A 19,295-nucleotide genomic window follows, 5' to 3' on the forward strand; every position below is an offset into this window, starting at 1 on the left:
TACGAAATGGATAAATTGGACAAAAAAAAAAAAAAAGTACGGAACAAATAATTTGTTCAATTTTCGTGGTCAATCTGAATAAAAAATAAAAGACTAAGGAAGAAGGGATTATTTTTTTTCCGACGAGTAATATCATGCGTAGACTCCGAAGATGATTTTGCTCGGAAACATATAATATGAGGTGCTCCCGGGCTGCCCAAGGTCCCTTTCTATAGCATATGACCGTTATATCTTCTAAGATGAATCGTACGGTTGCAGGGTGCGTGAATTTATAGAGCTAAGATTGCTCGAAATGAAAGCGTGGGGAGATTGTGATATAGTAAGACCACTGCACGTAACGGTGACGTACTGGAGTACGATCGCCGAAAGTTGCTGGACCTGCAGGATATCGCATTGGCTCAGAAATTGACCGCCTATATATAGACAAGCGGAATTTCGGAGCACCGAATCTTATGATACTTCATGTTTTTTTTTTTTGTCTTTTTCTCTTCATCTTCTGAAAAGGTATAAGATTCATACGGGAAAGTTTATACAATGAAAGTGCCCCACACGGTCGTGTCGAGATCGGTGTTTCCGAAGGAAACGAGTGGAAAGCAACCAACACGTGAGATACAGAATTTTTGCGAAAAAATTCAATGTCTCGAGTGAATAAATATTATTATTATTTTGTTTGTTCAAATTGCGGATCGAAGATCCAAAATTTCTTCCGAATCATTCTTCAAATTTTTCGTTTATGGCAAATTTGGAAATGTTGATCTTAAAAATTGGCGGAGAACGTCACGTCGATTTACCCGTACACGCTCTTATCGGCTTATGTTACACGTTCGTATAAAATCACGACTTTCATGATGCTTATAAGATGTGCGATTGCATCGGGAGAGCGAGCTGCATATACATATACGGCGGCGTTGCAGTCACCATTTTCAACTGCTGACGATGCTTCAATCTGCGATGCGGTCTATAAAATTTCCGTACAAAGAAGCTTCCTCGATTTCTATGCGGATAGGAACGGATATCGTTTGACATGTAATCCCCGTTTCCTGCGATTCTGACCCAAATAATTCTACTCAAAAAATATACCCACTCTATTCGATGATATTAAAAATTATCGTCAACGGAAAAATGAAAAATTTAAACAACGAATAATGCGTTCGAAGATCAAAGAATTCGTAAATCGTGTACAGAAATTTTTTAAATGGTACAGAAAGCGCGGGAGGAGAGCGAAGAAATACCAAAAAAGCTGTAATATCTTCATCGCAATATTTTAAAATTACAATCGTATAATAAGAAGCAAAAAAAGTTTTCTTACCGGGTTTTCTTTTTTTTTTCTCAATATCAAGCGTGTCGACCGAGAAACGAGTCCAAGGTTTTGGGCGCACTTTACCGGAGATATTATACAACCTGTCTTCGAATATAACATTTGAACTTCTTCATTTTTAATATTCACGAGCCACCGCCGGATGAGAATAAATCAAAGCTCCGGGGTAATTAAGCGAAAAGAAATGGAATAAAGAATTTTCAGAAAGGCAGAAAATTGGATCGCACGACTTCGCCCTGCCGAAAATACAATTGATTGCGCTCTTCATTGGCAGAAAAAGATTTCCTGTCTTCTGTACGCTAGATTCGAAATAAAATTACTAAATAAATAAATAACACGGACGCTGAAATGTTTCTAACTAATTAATTCCGAAAAATGTAAAAATAATCAATTCTTATGGTGAGTCCTGGATTCACTTTTTTCTTTCTTTCACACTGACAAGAAGAATTCCTATACTGTTACGAACTTTTTCAAGGCCTCCAAGATTCATCTGGATTCGCACCACCTTTTCGTTGATATTATTTACCCGGCATTGATGAAATAAAGGCAAAAAAAAAACCGAAGAAAATATAGAAACTATGTACACAAACCGTGACCATAAGTGGAGCATGTAAACATTGCGCGATTTGATTTAGGTTCTCGCAAAATATCGCCAGTCGAATTTACAGCAGCGCCGCAGCAGAGGTCGAGGGATCCGGCGCCGCTCGACTCACATCGACCGGCCACGATCTGTTGTGATCCATGGCGTGTTAACCTCACGATACTGATACAGCCATTCAACGATGATTTAACGACGAACGAGACGCGTTAGCAGTCTGAAGCAGTTAGCAGTTAGAAGTTAGCATGCAATTATCCTTAATGCGTCTCGTTTATTGTCCTTTTCTTACAACACTCATTTCGAATGCATCAATGGTAAGTGTTTACTCTGTCATCGACGGAGATCGTCCTATCCTATTTAATTCACCCTATCATTTCTCTGACAAAAATAACAACATCAGTCGTGTCTAGATTCTAATATTTTCGGTAAACACGCCGTGGATCATAACAGATCGTGGCCGGTCGATGCGATCCCCCCACCTGTGCTGTGGCGCTGCTGTAAATTCGACTAGGGATATTTTGCGAGAACCTTAATCAAATCGCGCAATGTTTACATATTTCACTTATGGTCACGGTTTGTGTACAGTGTCTCACCATTCCCAACTATTCGTCGCGCTTTTCGACAACGGATGATATCGTGTCTCCTGACCGGTACGCGAATTTCATCGTTCCACAACTATCACCGTTTATCGCTGTAGACACCAATTAGCATTTTCACCATCTCGCTCTAGCTCTGAGGCCTGTGATCCAATCTCAGTAGACGATGAGCCGTACTTCAGCCAGCGAAAATTATTCAGGGACACAGCATCGCGAAATTCAAAATTCTTATCACCAACTGTCATAGGTGGAGATATGTACGTATGTACGTACGTACGTGAGCTCCCTTTCAATCATTGACTTAGACTGATTGTGAATGCTTATCGAATACCAGGAATTTCACCTGTAATATGTTACGTCCTACGGGAACTCCTAAATTCAAAATTTCCAATATCCCCTTAATTATAAGTAAACTAAGTTTCTTAAGATGACCATCCGAACCTGAGATCTTGCAGATGTGTTGGTCGTAAAACCCTGGCATAATCTAAACAGATCCCTGGTCCGCACAGACATTTGCAGCTCAAGACCCTTTTTCTTTATATTGTAAACCACTCCGGATTCGAAATATTCCGTTAGTTCCATATATGAATTCAAGCATTATGAATCAATTTTCGAATATTTACTAATGAACAAATCCAAACCGTCTCCGCGTTAATAAAACATCATCACACAGTCACTTGTAAAATTGAAAGAAAGAATAATACAAGATCCGTAAAAATCATGATAGAACCTCCGTTCAAAAACACAAATCAATGATTCGAATTCAATAGGAATTTTCCATTTCGGAGTTGGTAAAAATCCAGTTTCTTCATTAAATAATAGTAAATTTTCAAAAACGAACAATTTCTCGTAGATAGTCATAAAACTCAAGTGTTTGTACCCCAGAAAACTACCCCAAGACAACCAGACCCAAGTGGGAGAAAAACCCAACCAATGGGATATTTTAAACATTTTGGAAAAAATAGATAAACACACACGATTGGAAGAACCCCCGAAAGAAAATTCTAACCAATCGTAGAGTTTTACAAAACACCGCCCTCAAAATCTCACTATAAAAACCGCGTCTCTCAGATAGTTATATAGTGACATAGTTATGTAGTTGAGTAGGAGTAGTCTAAATCTTACAATCTTGTTATCTTGTTAGTTTAGGTTTAGTTGTAAGCTTCAGTTTTTAGTCTCAATCTTCACTCTTCTAGTCTTACCTACGTTCAAAAATCACGAACAGTCCAAAAAATTCACTCTCAAACAGTTAAAACTCATTGTCAGTTCGTCAATCCAAGTTAGTCCAAGCAAGGTCTTGTTATTTTCATACATACTCGTCGCATCCCAAATTCTTATTTTCCCAATTCACAACACTCCTGATTCTAACTATAGTTTTCTGATCATCAGTTAGCTAGTATTCTTATATTTATAAATCTTGTATTTTATGTTTTAATTTGGAAATATAATCATTTATTCATTCAAAATTCGCCCTTATTTCTATTAACTAATTCTTCAAATTTTGTCAATTTCAAAACTCTTAAAAGGAAAAAGTCTGTGAAACAAACTCGCTCACCATAGCTGTAGTTGTGTTCCTCATTGACTTTTTCTTTGAATTATACGACCGTTGAGAAACTCGCTCACCATAGCTGTAGTTATCTCAAAGATCAAGTAATTCGAACGAGTTAGTTATTTTCATAAATCTATAAGACAACTATATTGGTAATCTCTAATGAGGAGAAGAGCAAGACGTGGGGTCCAGCTTCGTCGCCTCCAAAATCAACTCCAACAATCAGTTTCCATTCCGGAAAGCGAAATCCCACGGTTTATCTTATTGTTAGACCATTACGTTTATTCAGAAAACTTGCTTTCTTCACCTCACACCCCTGCAATTCCCAACCCTTCTAATTCCTCATCTCACTCGAACTCTTACCCCCAACCCATACCGATAGAATTCAAGCCTCAATATCCTAACTATAAAACAATCGATAAAACTGACCCAAGGAGGTCAGCATACAAAATTAAAGCATTCTTCGAATAAGAAAATCCTTCGCGAATCCAACCCCCCCCCCCCCTAACATCACCGTTATTATTATTAACCACCCCTATTTCCAACCTTCGTACTGGTCTCGAGTGCCAGGTGAAAAGTGCTCGCTCTTGGACCCAAAAAATCGAGACAAACTCCTGTTGCGAACGATCCCTTTCAACCAACCGATCGGACGTAACAAATACCACAACGGAACGAAAATGTTCCATTGACGTGTTCGTCAATCCGCGTATTAGGAGTACATAATCCGCCATGGTTATAGGTACAGGTATTCATACGAGGTAACGGTGTGTAGTGCGTACGCGTATGATGAAAATATGAGGATATATACGTCGGACTGTGTAAATACCGTCACCAAATTGAATTCCGTCAAAAGTACCGTGTAAAGGATCAATAATTAATTCGGGGAGTAATTTCTCCTTTTTTGTTACAGACCATATACCTGTAGGTAACCTGTATCCATCTATAACGTCGGAATTTAAAATATTCGAACGCGTCGAAAGGAATATTGGAATATTTTGGTGGAACGTTAGTACGTAGCGAGGCATACATATAACGAATTGAAACTTCGATCGCATCTGCCAAACATTCGTTCGATAAAGATTGCTAATATTCAGCCAGACGAGGCTCGGTTCACCTTTAAGTATTTTCCAGCGAATTAACTGCGCATTTTAATTCCGGTCAACTAGCGAATATTATGACGTATTTTCGATACGACGACGGCGTACGACGATAAGATGAGAGGGATCGAAGCGAGCCGCGGGGCTGCGTTTCGATGTTATTAAAAAAATTTTAACAACTCATGAAATACGTGTACGGCTACATTCGTATGAATTATGAATAATCAGACGGCGCAACACTAATAACCAATTTTCAAACGTCTTTGATCTTTTGCGGACAAGTTTTATTCGACATTCCATTATACTTCGGGTCAGAACTTGTGAATTCACTTACAATTAAATGAAACTCGAAGGTAAAAGCTGATAAGAGGATTATTAGTATGGGTCTAAAATAAGGGTTGAAAGGAATTATTCGGACCCCTTTGTACCTCGAAATTATATTACGACCGCTCAGTTACTGGGCACAACGCTTTTCATTCTTGTTACGCCACAGATGCTACGTACGTACATCCACAATTTGATCTCGTCGTGATCATCGGCGATTTGAATTATGAAGCTACGTAGGGAGGGTCAACGAGTCGCTTAATTTTTGAATTTCCCGAGCAGAGTCACGACTCGCGGTACGCGGAGTAAGGACCGAAAAGATTGCTCATTTCAACAGCGGTGACGGCCGACGTTAATTGTGTGCCGGATATGCGTACAGGTGGAGGTTCTGAGGAACGGCGAGGAGCAGCTTTGGCAAATTCGAAATCGAGTTTGTTGAACTTGAATAAAAAATGAGTAACTCGTACGTCGGCTAGGCTACTTCCTGTGGTTAGTAATATTGCGTGAACATGAATACCACCCCGTATAGGTACATTTACGTAACCGGAAGGGACGCATTTATATTACAAGTACATCCTTTCGGAAGCAGGTTGAGGTACACGTACACCGCTGTACCACCCTGCAAGCAAAGCTTTGAGTACAACTACCCCCGATGAAAGATGAATTTTATACGCAGTAAACCTACATACAATATGTAGTACATTAGTATGCAGATGTCAATGTACTACGCGAAGCTGCGTCAAAATATCGACCACTTTCTCACGGAGCAATGTGTAATCCTGTCGTACAAAATTTTTGAATTCGAGAAAACGCGAGTTTTTCCATTTCTACTTCATATGCTCAGCGATCGGCGATATTACGCGTTTCGATTGGTCGTCGCAATTTCGATTTTCGTCAACTTCGTACCATCTAATTTTTGCGATGGGTATTTCAAGCTTTCTTCTCAATGAGGAGAACGAAGCTCATGCGGTAGTCTTCTTTTTTAAATGTATATTTCTCGAGGGTAAAAAATTACCGTTCGTGAACTAGAACCACTTCATTGCACAAAGGCAGCGAGTGCGGTGTAATTGTTAAGTTGAATTTATAGAGGTGAACTAATCCGGATGGTTTCGACAGGTGCAGAACCATGAGCTGCAGCAGCATTTACAATCAGAAGCGCCCCGTTAACCGTTTGAAGCTAACTTCTCCCCTGTCTTAGCGAATTACTTATAATCAGCATACGTATCAGCCCGAAGGTCGAACGAGAACGGCGCTGTCCGTTACGCCTCAAGAGGAATCCTCCTCTACCATATCCCTTCCCATTACCCCCTTTGAAATATCCTGCGATCCTTCCGCGGTTTACTCGGCTTCGTTTTCCATGCGTCTTGACGTTTCATTCGGAATATAATCTAATCAGCGGAAATCAGTTCACCCGTATTATTATTATTATTGTTGTTGTTGTTGTTATTATTTTTATTATTATTATTATTATTATCATCATCATCATCATACCTGTTCAACTCGATCAACGGCTTAATTATTTCCAAAATATTTGACTCTCAACATTACGCGGCGAAAAAGTGAAAATAACTCGGCTCAAATTAACCAAATATTAGCATTTACTTTTTACCGATGGTTATTAATGATGAATTTAATTTGGCGGTAGGTTTGATTTTTTTCTTCTTCCGAATACATGTATTACAATGTACGTACGCGTGTGAATGAATACGTCTATTCCAATCGAGCTTCAATTTATAGCCGATAGAAGTGTGTGTAATCGGGATGAAAGTTTTTTGTTTCCGTTTCATTTAGGTAGCAAGTACAATAAAAATTTATGATTCGAATACAAATTAAATTGAAAATAAATGAAATGTGATGTATGAACTTGAGTGGTACACGGGAGATATTTTTAACTATGGCGGATAGATAACACTGTCGAAAAAGGAAGTATGGACAAAGGTGAAACATATTAGATTTACAAAAGTATATGTATCGCCCGCTTTTTATTAATTACATTGACGTTAATTAAAACATTTATTAGAATTTATAAGCTGACAAATTTCCGTCCAGTGAAATGTAAATCGGAACTCATAACTCTGAAACAACGGTAATAATACCCGACTCGCACACGAAAAGTTCAACCAAGTAATACTTATGGGTATATAGGTACGTACGTAGGTACATACATACATACACGTATATATATTACATACCGAGGGTTAGCCGGAGCGAAATTTAAAAGTCCACCTCAATTTCCAGTCCGCGAATGGAATATCATATTACAACCAACTTTATAACTTACTTCGACAATTGATCATGTGAAAATAAATTATCGTACAGATTTTACCATCCCCTGCATAGATCGATCCCATTTATCGCCGCGGGGTCGTTTGATATCGAAGGCTCAAGGACCGGAAGGGTGTAGACCTATAAAAATTATCCAAATAAAAAGTCATGGAAATTAAGTAGGTACGTTCGAATAAAACGTACTGCTACGAAAATTTTTTTAGTATTCCCGAATTTTGTTTTATTTTTTTAGAAAATCCAATTATCCTGAAATTGTTTTTCTTCTTCTTTTTTAAGCACCTTTTATTCGAGCGACCGTAATTTTTACTGTTACTATCTTCCACGGAAACTGGTATTTGTGCTGGAAAATGTATCGTGAGTCGTCGGACAGAGAGAGCTTTTCCTGGTTTTCCACAAGCGGACTTTGAGCTTTTTTGTTGCTTACATCGAACGATGGAAGCGACGGATACAGCGATATTGAGTGTGAACTTTTTTTTATCATCAGGAATTGGTAAATTATACACGAGTAAAACGCGTTTTATATAGTTTTATTAAATTTGGTGTTACAAGGCTAGCAAGGCTTTGATCGTGTGATTGCGTAGAAATAATACATATACAAGAATTAGAACGAGCTAACATTTAATTTCAAGAGGCTGGCGAATCAGTGCATAGATGAATGGATCATTGGATTAATGAATGCTTTCCAAAGGTAACTTCACATTCTACAATAATTATTATGAACCTGCGCTATTATAAAGCAACTAACGCAACGCGTACATGTATTATAATCCTGCATATTACCTATTGGTATATTATCAGTATATATTCATGAACGAAAAGATGAGCCATCTGCAGTATTATTATTATAATTATAATAGCCGTTAATGCTTCGAGCCTACTTAACACTATCTTCTTTTTCATCATACATTACAAATAATTTTTGAAATACTTTCTTTCAGTTTTTCTTTTTCTTTCCTATTCTTTGAACCAATAATCATTTCGTCGTTTCTCTTCGTCACATACCTACGCTATACAAAGGGTTTACGCGGCAACAATAAATAATCGTAAATTAAATTACAGTGTAATAATAACGACAATGATAAGAATAATTATAACATTGTAGTAGTAGTAGTAGTAGTAGTAGTAGTAGTAGTAGTAGTAGTAGTAGTAGTATAGTGTAGTAGTTTTGTTAGTATGGTAGCAAAATTGTGGTAGTAACAGTAATCATAAGGGTAGTAATAATGATAATAATGATAATAATGATAATAATAATGATAATAATAAAAATAATGATAATAATAATAATAATAATAATAATAATACCAACAACAATATGGTTGATAATTAAAAAACATTTGTGTCGTCGCTACGTAGACCCACGTTTATAGTTTGGTCGAATACTAGTACATCTACAATATTTCGCGTCCTGTGTTCTTGAAATCACGTCGAAATGACGATGATAAAAAAAAACCAAAAAAAAGATTCGAAAAAACCAAGTGACATGATTCGTTTTTAATATTATTGAAAACACAATCAACACAATAATTATGTACAGACTGATCGCATATTCGTACCAATTCTAGAATAATAATGATAGTAATAATAATTAAACGAAATAATTATTCATCAGATTAGTTATTGAATAAGTATAATAATAATTTTCATTATTATAATAATTTCAATTATGAACATAGTAATAACATAGTAAAATAGCCGAAGCCCATATAATTAAAATATAGGTATTATGCGGGGAAGAATTAATCGACCTGGTGGTACGTTTCCCAACGCGATTAGAAATCATGGTTATTATATAGGCAGTTTTAAAAGAAGGCATCGGCCATCCGGTTCCGTGAGTCGCTTAAAGATCGACTTTATTGTTACCTAAAATTTAATATAATGTATCTTAAAAGCGAAATTATGAGGGTCGTAATATATTATCATCATTATATCCATACAATATTTATATTATAATATTTAGATGTATAATATATATGTATAATCGACTTAAATTTATTACATCATGATGTTCTTTTCGTCTCGGCATATGTCAAGGGGAACGTCGGGGGGAGGGGGGTTAGTTTTTGTGTAATATTTGTTCATTTTTCTCAACATTAATTATCATTAAACTTGGTATTGTTTTTTTTGTTTCGTTTTTGTTGTTAATTTTTCGGTATGTTATTAATTTATATTATTTTGTTTCGTTTTATTTTTCCTTATGTTTAAATTAGTGGCTTTTATCACGATGATCAAATATCACTACCAAATCCATTAAAATATCGTCATTAATAATAATTACAATCCTCGTCACATCGTCCCCATATATAATAATTTCATCATTTCCGTAATGGACGTCATAGTTTGGTGTAACAATAAGAACATTATTTCTATAATAATTATAAATAAAAAGTAATTTTCTATAGTAATAGTAAATGGGGGTAGGACGATTACAAATTTGTTTATTTTTTCGGCATTATACAATTATTTCCTTCTTCTCATTTAAAACCGAGTCATTAATTAATTAGTCGGCAACATCCTAGTGCGTTGTACACTAAGATTGGAATATTCTCTTATAAATTCGACAATAAAATTGACAGAGAAAAACAAAAAAAAAAAAAAGAAACGGCATTTATAGTGCACATCACAATTAACTAAGCCACGGATGAATAACGTTGAGTTTTTGAAAAATTTATCGACTACACGGGTACGGGTTTGAGTGTTTACAAAAACGACGCTTGAATATGCCATTGTAGAAGAGAAACAAGCTATCTCAAGTCACACATAATATTTAATACATCATACCGTAGGCGATTCGCGAATCGTCGGCATTCTGATCACAAAATCCACCCCCTCAATTCATTTTCTTACAAGCCAACAAATCCATTACGGGGACAGAAGTTTTTGTTATACTGTGAAACAAAAAGAAACCGTTCTTATGTCCTCACTGATAACGAGTATAATCTTTTATTTAGTGTAGCTGGTACACGTGGCTTTCGGAAGAAAAATAACGAAAAAAAAGTTTGTATAAACTTTCAAAAATAAGCTGAATAACGACGAGGTTTGTTAAAATAAGGAAAGAACACAAAAAGAAGAAGAACGTTCTAATCCTAGAGCTACAAAAAGCGATACTTTTAAAAGTAGCGGTATATAAACCGCGACACGATTAAGGAAAGCTTCTCAATTCGACAAACACTATAACGACGAGCTTGCTGACAGACGAACATCTGCAGCGTTCTTGTTTTGCATTATCCAGATACTAGATTTATCAGAGCCATTTTCGGTAGCGTGTGTAGGATTGCATAAAAGAGTAAAGTTTAAAAATTCTAAAAACGACTACGATTTCTTTCTCGCCGGCACCGTTCCGCTTCGTTTCGTTTCTATTACAAGGCCCTCTTTTAGCAGTGAATCCGAAATAATTGACGAGGAAGGCGTCGATTTTTCAGATGATATTCCTCAAGGCCCGAGTAGACTTGAGTCTCGTACACTAACGTCCGTTCTTTAATGCGATCCGTTCGTCGGATCTTTGTGAGAATTACAAATCTTCGTAGTTTCACAGTTTTCGTTGTTTCGTGTTTTTTTTTTTCTCTTGTTTTTGAGTTAAAAAATAAGGCTTCTCCAAAGTTCATTCCAGCGGTACGGCGGATCGGTGACGTTGACGTCTCGTATATTTTTTGATTACTGTACCAATGACAATCGTACGAACGCACTTGTCGCTCGATGTTTGAAAGACTCCAACACAATCCAACTGTCAGTTGCAAGAAACGACGAAGGATCAAAGTTCGTTCCATATCGACGTCTCGTCAAAAGTTCATCACGGTATATGTCCGGTTATAACCATTTGATCTCGTTCGAACTGCAGCGAATATTGCGCACAGATACCATAATCGGCCAAGTTCATCGATAGAAGATTATCTTTACACCTCCGATGTTATACGTTGTGATTGAAAACAACGTCCAGAGGATGGTCGAACTGCGACTAGGTTATTTTTGTTCGTTTAATTATTTAGTTCTTTTTCTTTTCTCTTTTGCTTAGTTTCAAATACAAAAAACAAAATGACACAGCGAACGATGGAAGCGAAGATCCTTTTTTTTCCCCTCAATGCATGGCCCAGCCTATTGTGTAGTTACGAGAAGCCCTTCCTGTGCGGCGTAAACGGTCTGAGGAAGAGAAAGAGAAAAATAAAATAAAAAAAAGTAAATACCATTAAAATATGAACATTAAACAATAGTAAAAAACAATGAAAGGAAGGAATACAATGAAGTAAAAAAATAATTTTATATTAGGCATATTCGTGATGAAACATAAAATGAAAACACGCATCGAGGTACGAAATGCGAAACATGAAGTTACGATGGATGTTAGACGCGTTAATGTATTTTTAAAAAAAGTATATATTATTGTTTGCGATTCTTGGTCCGGATATCGTTAATATCAAATTACGGCACACGGTAGAATTTCTGGTCTGCGAAACATATTTGATTTGAATAAACAACGCTATAAGATGGCGAAACAAAATTCGGTGGGTGATTCAATTCACAGAATGCAACCGGAGTGCGATGTTGATTAACGCCTTTTTGAACACATGATATATAACGACTTCAAATCGTACGTACGTATACACCATGTAACGTAAAACGAACCAACGATTCCATCATTATAAATTACGAATCATTTCCATATGAATCCAACGGTATTACAAAAGATGCAGGGGCCTTTGAAAATATTAATTTGATTTAAAAAAATTATAACGGATATAACATATGTATTATTCACAGATGACGATCATTTTTAGATACGTATATTGATTTCCTTTCATCAATTGTCCGTTTTTGCACATTTCCTTGGTTATGGGAAAACACTCATCACACCCCCGGATAGGTATCACATGTATTCAACTACTGAAAGTCTTTCTATCGGAATAATTCAATGATATAATAACTGCCTGAACACCCTGTTATTTAAAATAACCGTTCTCTCTTTGTAAGCATGATAATAAAAATATAGCGAAACTGCGGGGAATTGACTTTAATCCAATGGCTGCGCATCGATCGATATTTTTGGTGTTTTTCTCCACCGTCACATGTCGCATAGCGGCAATGACGCTGAGAAACAAAAGTGCATCTGCATAGGTTACAGACACACGATGTATAGATACGTACAAAATGTAGAACGCAACGTCGAGACATTATAATTATTATCCAACGATTCTATAGCGTATCACAACAGCCGTTGTAATTATCCGCAAAGTAAAGACCATATTATCCAACAAAGGGTAAACATAATATGCAACGAAGTGGTTGTAAGCCCTAGACTGCGGCCTGTCATAACAGCGCATTACCACGTCTTAGTTCACGCGGGACTCTCCTACATAGTTGGTAGATCACGACACGACGTTAGCTGCGAAACTATCAAATTTTTGCAGCTTCCTCCGCCCCCCTGCCCCTAACCGGCGATCATCTTCGACCGTGACACGCGGGTGTATGAATTTTTTCCGAAGATTACCCTCGAAAAAAGTAGACTATTTTTCGAAATGTGTAGGGAAACACGGGGTAAAATGGGGTACCCCGGAAATTTTGTAAATTTTTTTTTTTTTTCTATGATCGAAAAGGATTTCAAACGTCATTCTGAACTGAAACCTTTTTTCTGATGGTTTCCTTAAGTACCCCGTTTTGCCCCGCCTACCCTTACATTCGGTTCTTCCCACAGGAATTATTCGCTTGACAATGGCACATCCTTAGAAAATTTTTCCACCAAAATCTGATTTACTTGACATACTATTACTTGGTCCATTCAGCCTTTGATATACATAAAACGCCATTTATTATTATTGTTATTGGTATTATCAGTATTATACCAAAGCCATGTGAACTTCGCGAACTCAACTCCACCCAGAAATTCTCGGACGTTATAATATAATAATATAAAATATTTCGTGGGCTTTGTTAAAATACCTATACAATAATGCATGAACAACTATCTAGGTAATATTATTGTAGCCCTTAGAAGTTTCATGGCGTACCCAAGAGTCCGCGTTAAATCTAGTGGATATGCTCCGGTACAAGTTTACCATGGCAGAATGGATTGGAAAAGTTTTCATCGAAACAGTACCAGGTCATAGGTATACGTATACCATATACATATTGCGTGGCGCAGGTTATGTACTACGAATGAATATAGTATACATATAAACGCTGTATGCATAGAATCAGAGAAATTGCGAATTAAATCCTTATTATTTGGGCAACCCGAGCGATTTAGCACAGGATATGAAGGTACAGGTCTTTGTACGTACAGGTATATCGACGAAGATTAGGAGAGTCTTAATTGGAAGAGTTTTCTCCAATTTCCACCCGAAAGAGTATAATGCGAGGTGGGCTGCCACCGAATATTTTATAAAACGGAAGCTTCTAATTTTCCAGGATCCACGCTTCTGTAGCGAAGTATAGGAGACATGATCAGATGCCGATCCTACACTTGATTTCACGTTTCAATGAATTTTCAATTTCTACAAGATATCGAAGGTCACATGGCTGAATACGAATCGCTTCATTTACCGTTTGCTAACTTTGGAGAGCTATCGAACAGAAGGAGCACAAGCCCGTAACCCCCTGGGGGATTAATTTCCCCGTTTATACAACGTATATTTTCGCACTCGACTATATCAACGGAAAAATCCTTTCGCACTGAAACGCTCGTGTACGTTTATTGCAATCAACGGTTGGTTTCGTTCAGCCAACAACCTTGTCCTAAGATGGGCTGAACGAATCCCTATACGAAGCAAATTGAATGGATTCAAATATCGATGGAGGATAGTAATTGAAAAAAATTAAAAAAAAAAAATCATAAAAATCATAAAAAGTAACATTTACCGTGTAATTGGTAAAAATATCAGGTGACTATCATTTTGTTACGACTTTTCTTTGATCGAACCAAAAACTTCTTACTCTACAGGGTGGTGGTTAGTCACGAAATTGGGTAGGGTTGTGATATTTCTGTTTCATTGAGATGAAAAAGCCAAAATGGAATTGATGATGACACCGAATGTTATACGATTATTAAAAAGGTGTGAACTTTTATGATTGACCGATAAGAAAAAGGAAAGAAGCTTATTATGGGAAACTTTGAAACAAAGCCGCAATTTCCCGACGCACAATAAGAACGGTAACGCCCTTTCCTGCGCGGATAATTGCCTCCAATATCGTATACCTATAGAATAACTAAAATGTAAGCGGTTGTAAAATTGCACGTAGCATCCGATAAATAGATCCGATAAAGAGGTGAAATATGAACGTTGTTACTTAACGTTGAAATTAAACTTAAACTTTCGCTCGAATCTGTGCAGGCGCATCTGAGGCATATTCCCAAGATAACTTCTATAGGATATAACCGTGCGGTCAGATTAACTTTCGCGTGTATTTAAGTACTGGAAGGTAAGCATTAACTTGTTTAATTATAACGTTTTTTTTTTCTTTATTCGCTGAATTTTTTTATTCCACTTCTTTTATTTTGTGCTTCACCCTGCAAGATCGCGTGCGGCTGCCGATGCCAGACGGTTGAAAGACGACGTTAATAATGAACCTAATGTACTTACAGGGTGTTCAGGTATCGATAAAAAGTAGAAATAATATCTGCAACGGCCATAGAAACTTATGAAAATTTAAAAAGCGTTGCCAACGTCAATAAAAAAAACAATTAATCAGCAACCTCGCGAGTCTGTAATATGGACTCGATATCCGGATCGAAATTCTATTTTCTTCAAGTAATTCGTAAGGAGTTTTTTAAGAAGATTGAATAGTCTGAATATTTATAACAAAGATTCAGTCACAACTATTTACATGAGCCTACTTGATTGTCTACAGGTTAAAACAACGCAGCATTCATTTTTAGCAATATTAGTAAGATTTAAGTGATGCATTTGGTGAATATAAAAACCTGCTAGAATTGAATTATTGTCATAGTATAAATCAAACGCTCGAGTGAATAAAATGCATATATTACTCTGTTGAGAGATGACCAGAGTAAAGAAATACCGGTAGATTTTCAAAATTAAAATTCAAAGTTCGTAAGTGACAAGCTCCAGATGAATAATGCCGAAAATTTATTGAGCGTAAAAAATGAATACGAGTAGGAACACAGAAACAGTTTGCTGTTTTCGTTAGTTTCGTTAAGAATACGTAGAACGTGCACAAAATACGTTTGAAAATTTTGTAAAATTATGGAAAAGATATCTTCAACGGGGAAAAAAATATATATTCTCTTTCAAAGGCCCTTTGCATAGGTCATTAGATAAAAAAATTCAAACATGTGAAAAAAGATTCTTTGAAAAAACAAAACCGAAATGAAATGGAGATGAATGTGTTGTAATACAATTTGTGTCGATAAAAAGCGTTCTCTACCTTGTTCACGATATCGAATGTGGCATTTCGCAAATATTATTCGACATATATTTATTTATTTATTGAATTTGTTTTTTGGTTCTAAGCAAATAAAATGACTCTTCGGACGAATACCGTTCTCTCACTTAAGAATCACGAGCGATAGCAATTTTTTTCGTTACAAGATAGATCCGCTTGAGAAATTGGCAACTATGATCTTCGTTTCCAAGTCGACAGTTTCTTTCGCCTGGAAAGCGTGCCGGCGCCACGTAAATGAGTTAATTAAATGAGGATACATATTGACTTTGGATCAAGTTTACCGAGAGGGCAACGTTACCTTACTTTATTAATTAAAGGTCTTTCGTTTCGCTTGTGATTCGACGTACTGCATGAAAAGGTATTAAATGAGATCGTCGAGGAAATGGAAGATCAATGTTTAGAAAAGTGTAGCAGACATTAAATTGTGTATTAGTCATAGATACGAGAAAAGAGTATTGGATGTACAATACCTAGGCGAACGCCTCATCGCACTAGGATGTCGCTGCCCCGACCCGGGACTGCCGTACTGCAACAAACACCCACCCCCCACGTCATCATCTGCATTCATCTCGCAAAATTATAATTCGATACAAATATTAATCTACCACATGCTACAACCAAAATACAATATCGCGGGTTCGTTCGATGTTCTCTCTCTCTCTCTCTCTCTCTCTCTCTCTCTCTCTCTCTCTCTCTCTCTCTCTCTCTCTCTCTCTCTCTCTCTCTCTTTCGTGCTCTGTGCATTTCCCAATTCAGAAATACATAGATTCGGTAGAATTGTAAGATTTTTTCATTCCGTTCCAACACGCGCACGTATGAAATCAGTGTTTTGTAATATGTACGTATTCGAATTTTTTCATATCGAACAAATTACGCCCGACGAATCGAATATAGGTCCAACCAAAAATTAATCAGTCTCGACTAAAAATAAAACGGCGCAAGTCTGCTTACTAATGTTCCCAACGCGTCTTCATATTCTCACCATCTATTCGCCTCAACTTCAAGGTTTCCCTAAATATTAAAATCCCGGTAAAAGCTACTTTATTAACAATTCAAAATATACCATTCCATTAGCGTAATATCAATGTAATTACCGGATAACAAAGTACGAAAGACCCTAGATTTTGTTCCGTCAAAGCAACATTGGTACTAGGGCTTAGAGGTTAATTAAGTAGAAAAAAAACTAAGGGTGAAAGATGTTATTGCTGTTCGAGGATCAACAATGAACGAAATTTGAGGAACGGGACACTAATCAGCCGTCGCAGCTGCCCGAATATAAAAAGTTCAATTAAACTGATCTCTCCCGTCCTAATTCACTAGACTGGTTGGTTTTTTCTATGATTTTGCACCCCTTTACTTTTTCACAGAGCACGATCGTAGAGAGCGGATAATTAACGTGCTGTCTAATAGGATGCAGTAAATTCAATAATGTGTGATTCGTTGGGTTGCTGTTAGTAAGTAGAAGAATAAAATCAGAACTAAAATCCTCGTTAGTAATTCGATTATACATATTTCGGTTGTAGGGTGTGAAAGTTCGTGTAACTGAATCGACTTAGGGTCATTGATTCGTACCAAATGAAACAGTTTTTCGTGACTGTAAAACGCAATATTCCTTCTGAAAATCGATGAGAATTTCAGTCACAGTCGCAAACTCTACAACGCGTATCAAACATGACACTAGCTAGCTTACCGTTGATTAAGAGAAGATAAAAAAACAGAGCTATATAAATCGAAATATTTGTTCGCTCGGCAAATGCGAGAATGTGAAAAAGATGAAATATTGTGATTCGGGGGAAACCGTGGAAGGCATATTATACAGATAAATATTAAGGCACACAATTAATTTGTTAATATAAACAACACTCTGAAACAGCAAATACATTTCTGTTATTCAATTTCACATTAAACGCATAGCTGCATTAGATTACGTTCGGTAGATGTAACCGCTGGCGAAAAAATATGCTTGTGAAATTGTCCTGTAATCACATTTTACAATAAACATAACAACAAATATTTACATACTGTCTTTGGCCCACCAAGTCTTACAAAATAAATAACTAAACTAGGTAATATTATTAATTACCTTCATATACCGGATTAAAAATCGGAAATATTACATTTACATTAGGCTACATTGCCAGAAATTTAAAACAAAAAGAAACTTTGGATTACAAATTTTCAGTTTTCTCATTTTTACCTTATCTGAAATATAATAATTTTCACCCGCAGTAGGTTTAAGAAATTTCATTTTCCTAAATCCTAAATCTCTCGATAACATCTGCAAGGGAATAACTCGCTATTATGAAGATGTATAATTTTTATGGGAAAATTTTTTCTTTTTATCACGTAAAGAGAAACTGGATGATCTCATCCCAGGAAATAGGGAAAGAAACTGTTACTCGACCAAAGCCCATCCTCATATCTTCCTTTTGATCTTCAAAAGCGCACTCGCTTTGCTTGCTCTGTATGTAGGGATATGTATGTAGTACTAATCTTGTACCCGATATCTACTATTATTACACCTGCGTAAATACCCTAGTAACCCTCATGACGTTGTCAAATTGGGTAGGCAGCCGATGTAAATGTCAGAGCGTCTCATGTGACCTAACCGCGATCCCGGCTTAGCATGTAAATCCGCACTCACGACTTAATCGGGAAACACGTAGCTGGTCGACTGTAGACCGTTAAGTTTAAAGACCAGGGTTATAGAGAGATGCGATTGAATAAACCATAAATCCTACCCTGTTAAACATACACACCTGCATTATTTATGAATACATATGCATACAGATTGCAGCGAAGGTGTAGGACGAACTGATATGATATTTACCTTACGTATGCATCATGAACAATTTGTTACAACTTTGCAAGTGCACTACATCGCAGACAGGGGTTTGCCCTTTACCTAATTCAGAATTCCTGATATTATCATGGTCATCAAAAGAATACCCATCGTTGGTATTGTTTCGACTTTAATTTGATAACTGATCATTATTCCCACCGCAACCAAGTTTTTTAAGATTGAGTATGTTTGTGTTAAGTTGTTAGTATCCAATTTCTGTGAGAAGGCGACTGTCATTTTCATATTCAATTCATTATTCGATTACAATGAGAGTCCGCACCTAAAGGTGTAGGT

General features: G+C 36.7%; 1 protein-coding gene across 21 annotated transcripts in view; it reads right to left on the reverse strand.

Moving 5' to 3' along the window:
• Nucleotides 1-8,279: 8,279 nt before the first annotated feature.
• LOC105691151 (tropomodulin) overlaps nucleotides 8,280-19,295 on the reverse strand; it is a 76,452-nt gene continuing 65,436 nt past the window's right edge. For 19 of the 21 annotated variants that reach the window (XM_048650399.1, XM_048650404.1, XM_048650401.1 and 16 more), the window contains 2 exons: nucleotides 16,630-16,685; nucleotides 8,280-11,902 (listed from right to left, as the gene is read on the reverse strand). Coding sequence is in view for 2 of the 21 variants with exons in the window: in XM_048650404.1 (XP_048506361.1) it covers nucleotides 16,651-16,685 (35 nt within the window). In the remaining 19 variants the exon portion in view is untranslated. The remainder of the gene's footprint in view (nucleotides 11,903-16,629; nucleotides 16,686-19,295) is intronic. The other 2 variants (XM_048650403.1, XM_048650398.1) reach the window with 1 other exon arrangement.

Source organism: Athalia rosae, chromosome 2, assembly GCF_917208135.1.
Source record: "Athalia rosae chromosome 2, iyAthRosa1.1, whole genome shotgun sequence".
NCBI lineage: Eukaryota > Metazoa > Arthropoda > Insecta > Hymenoptera > Athaliidae > Athalia > Athalia rosae.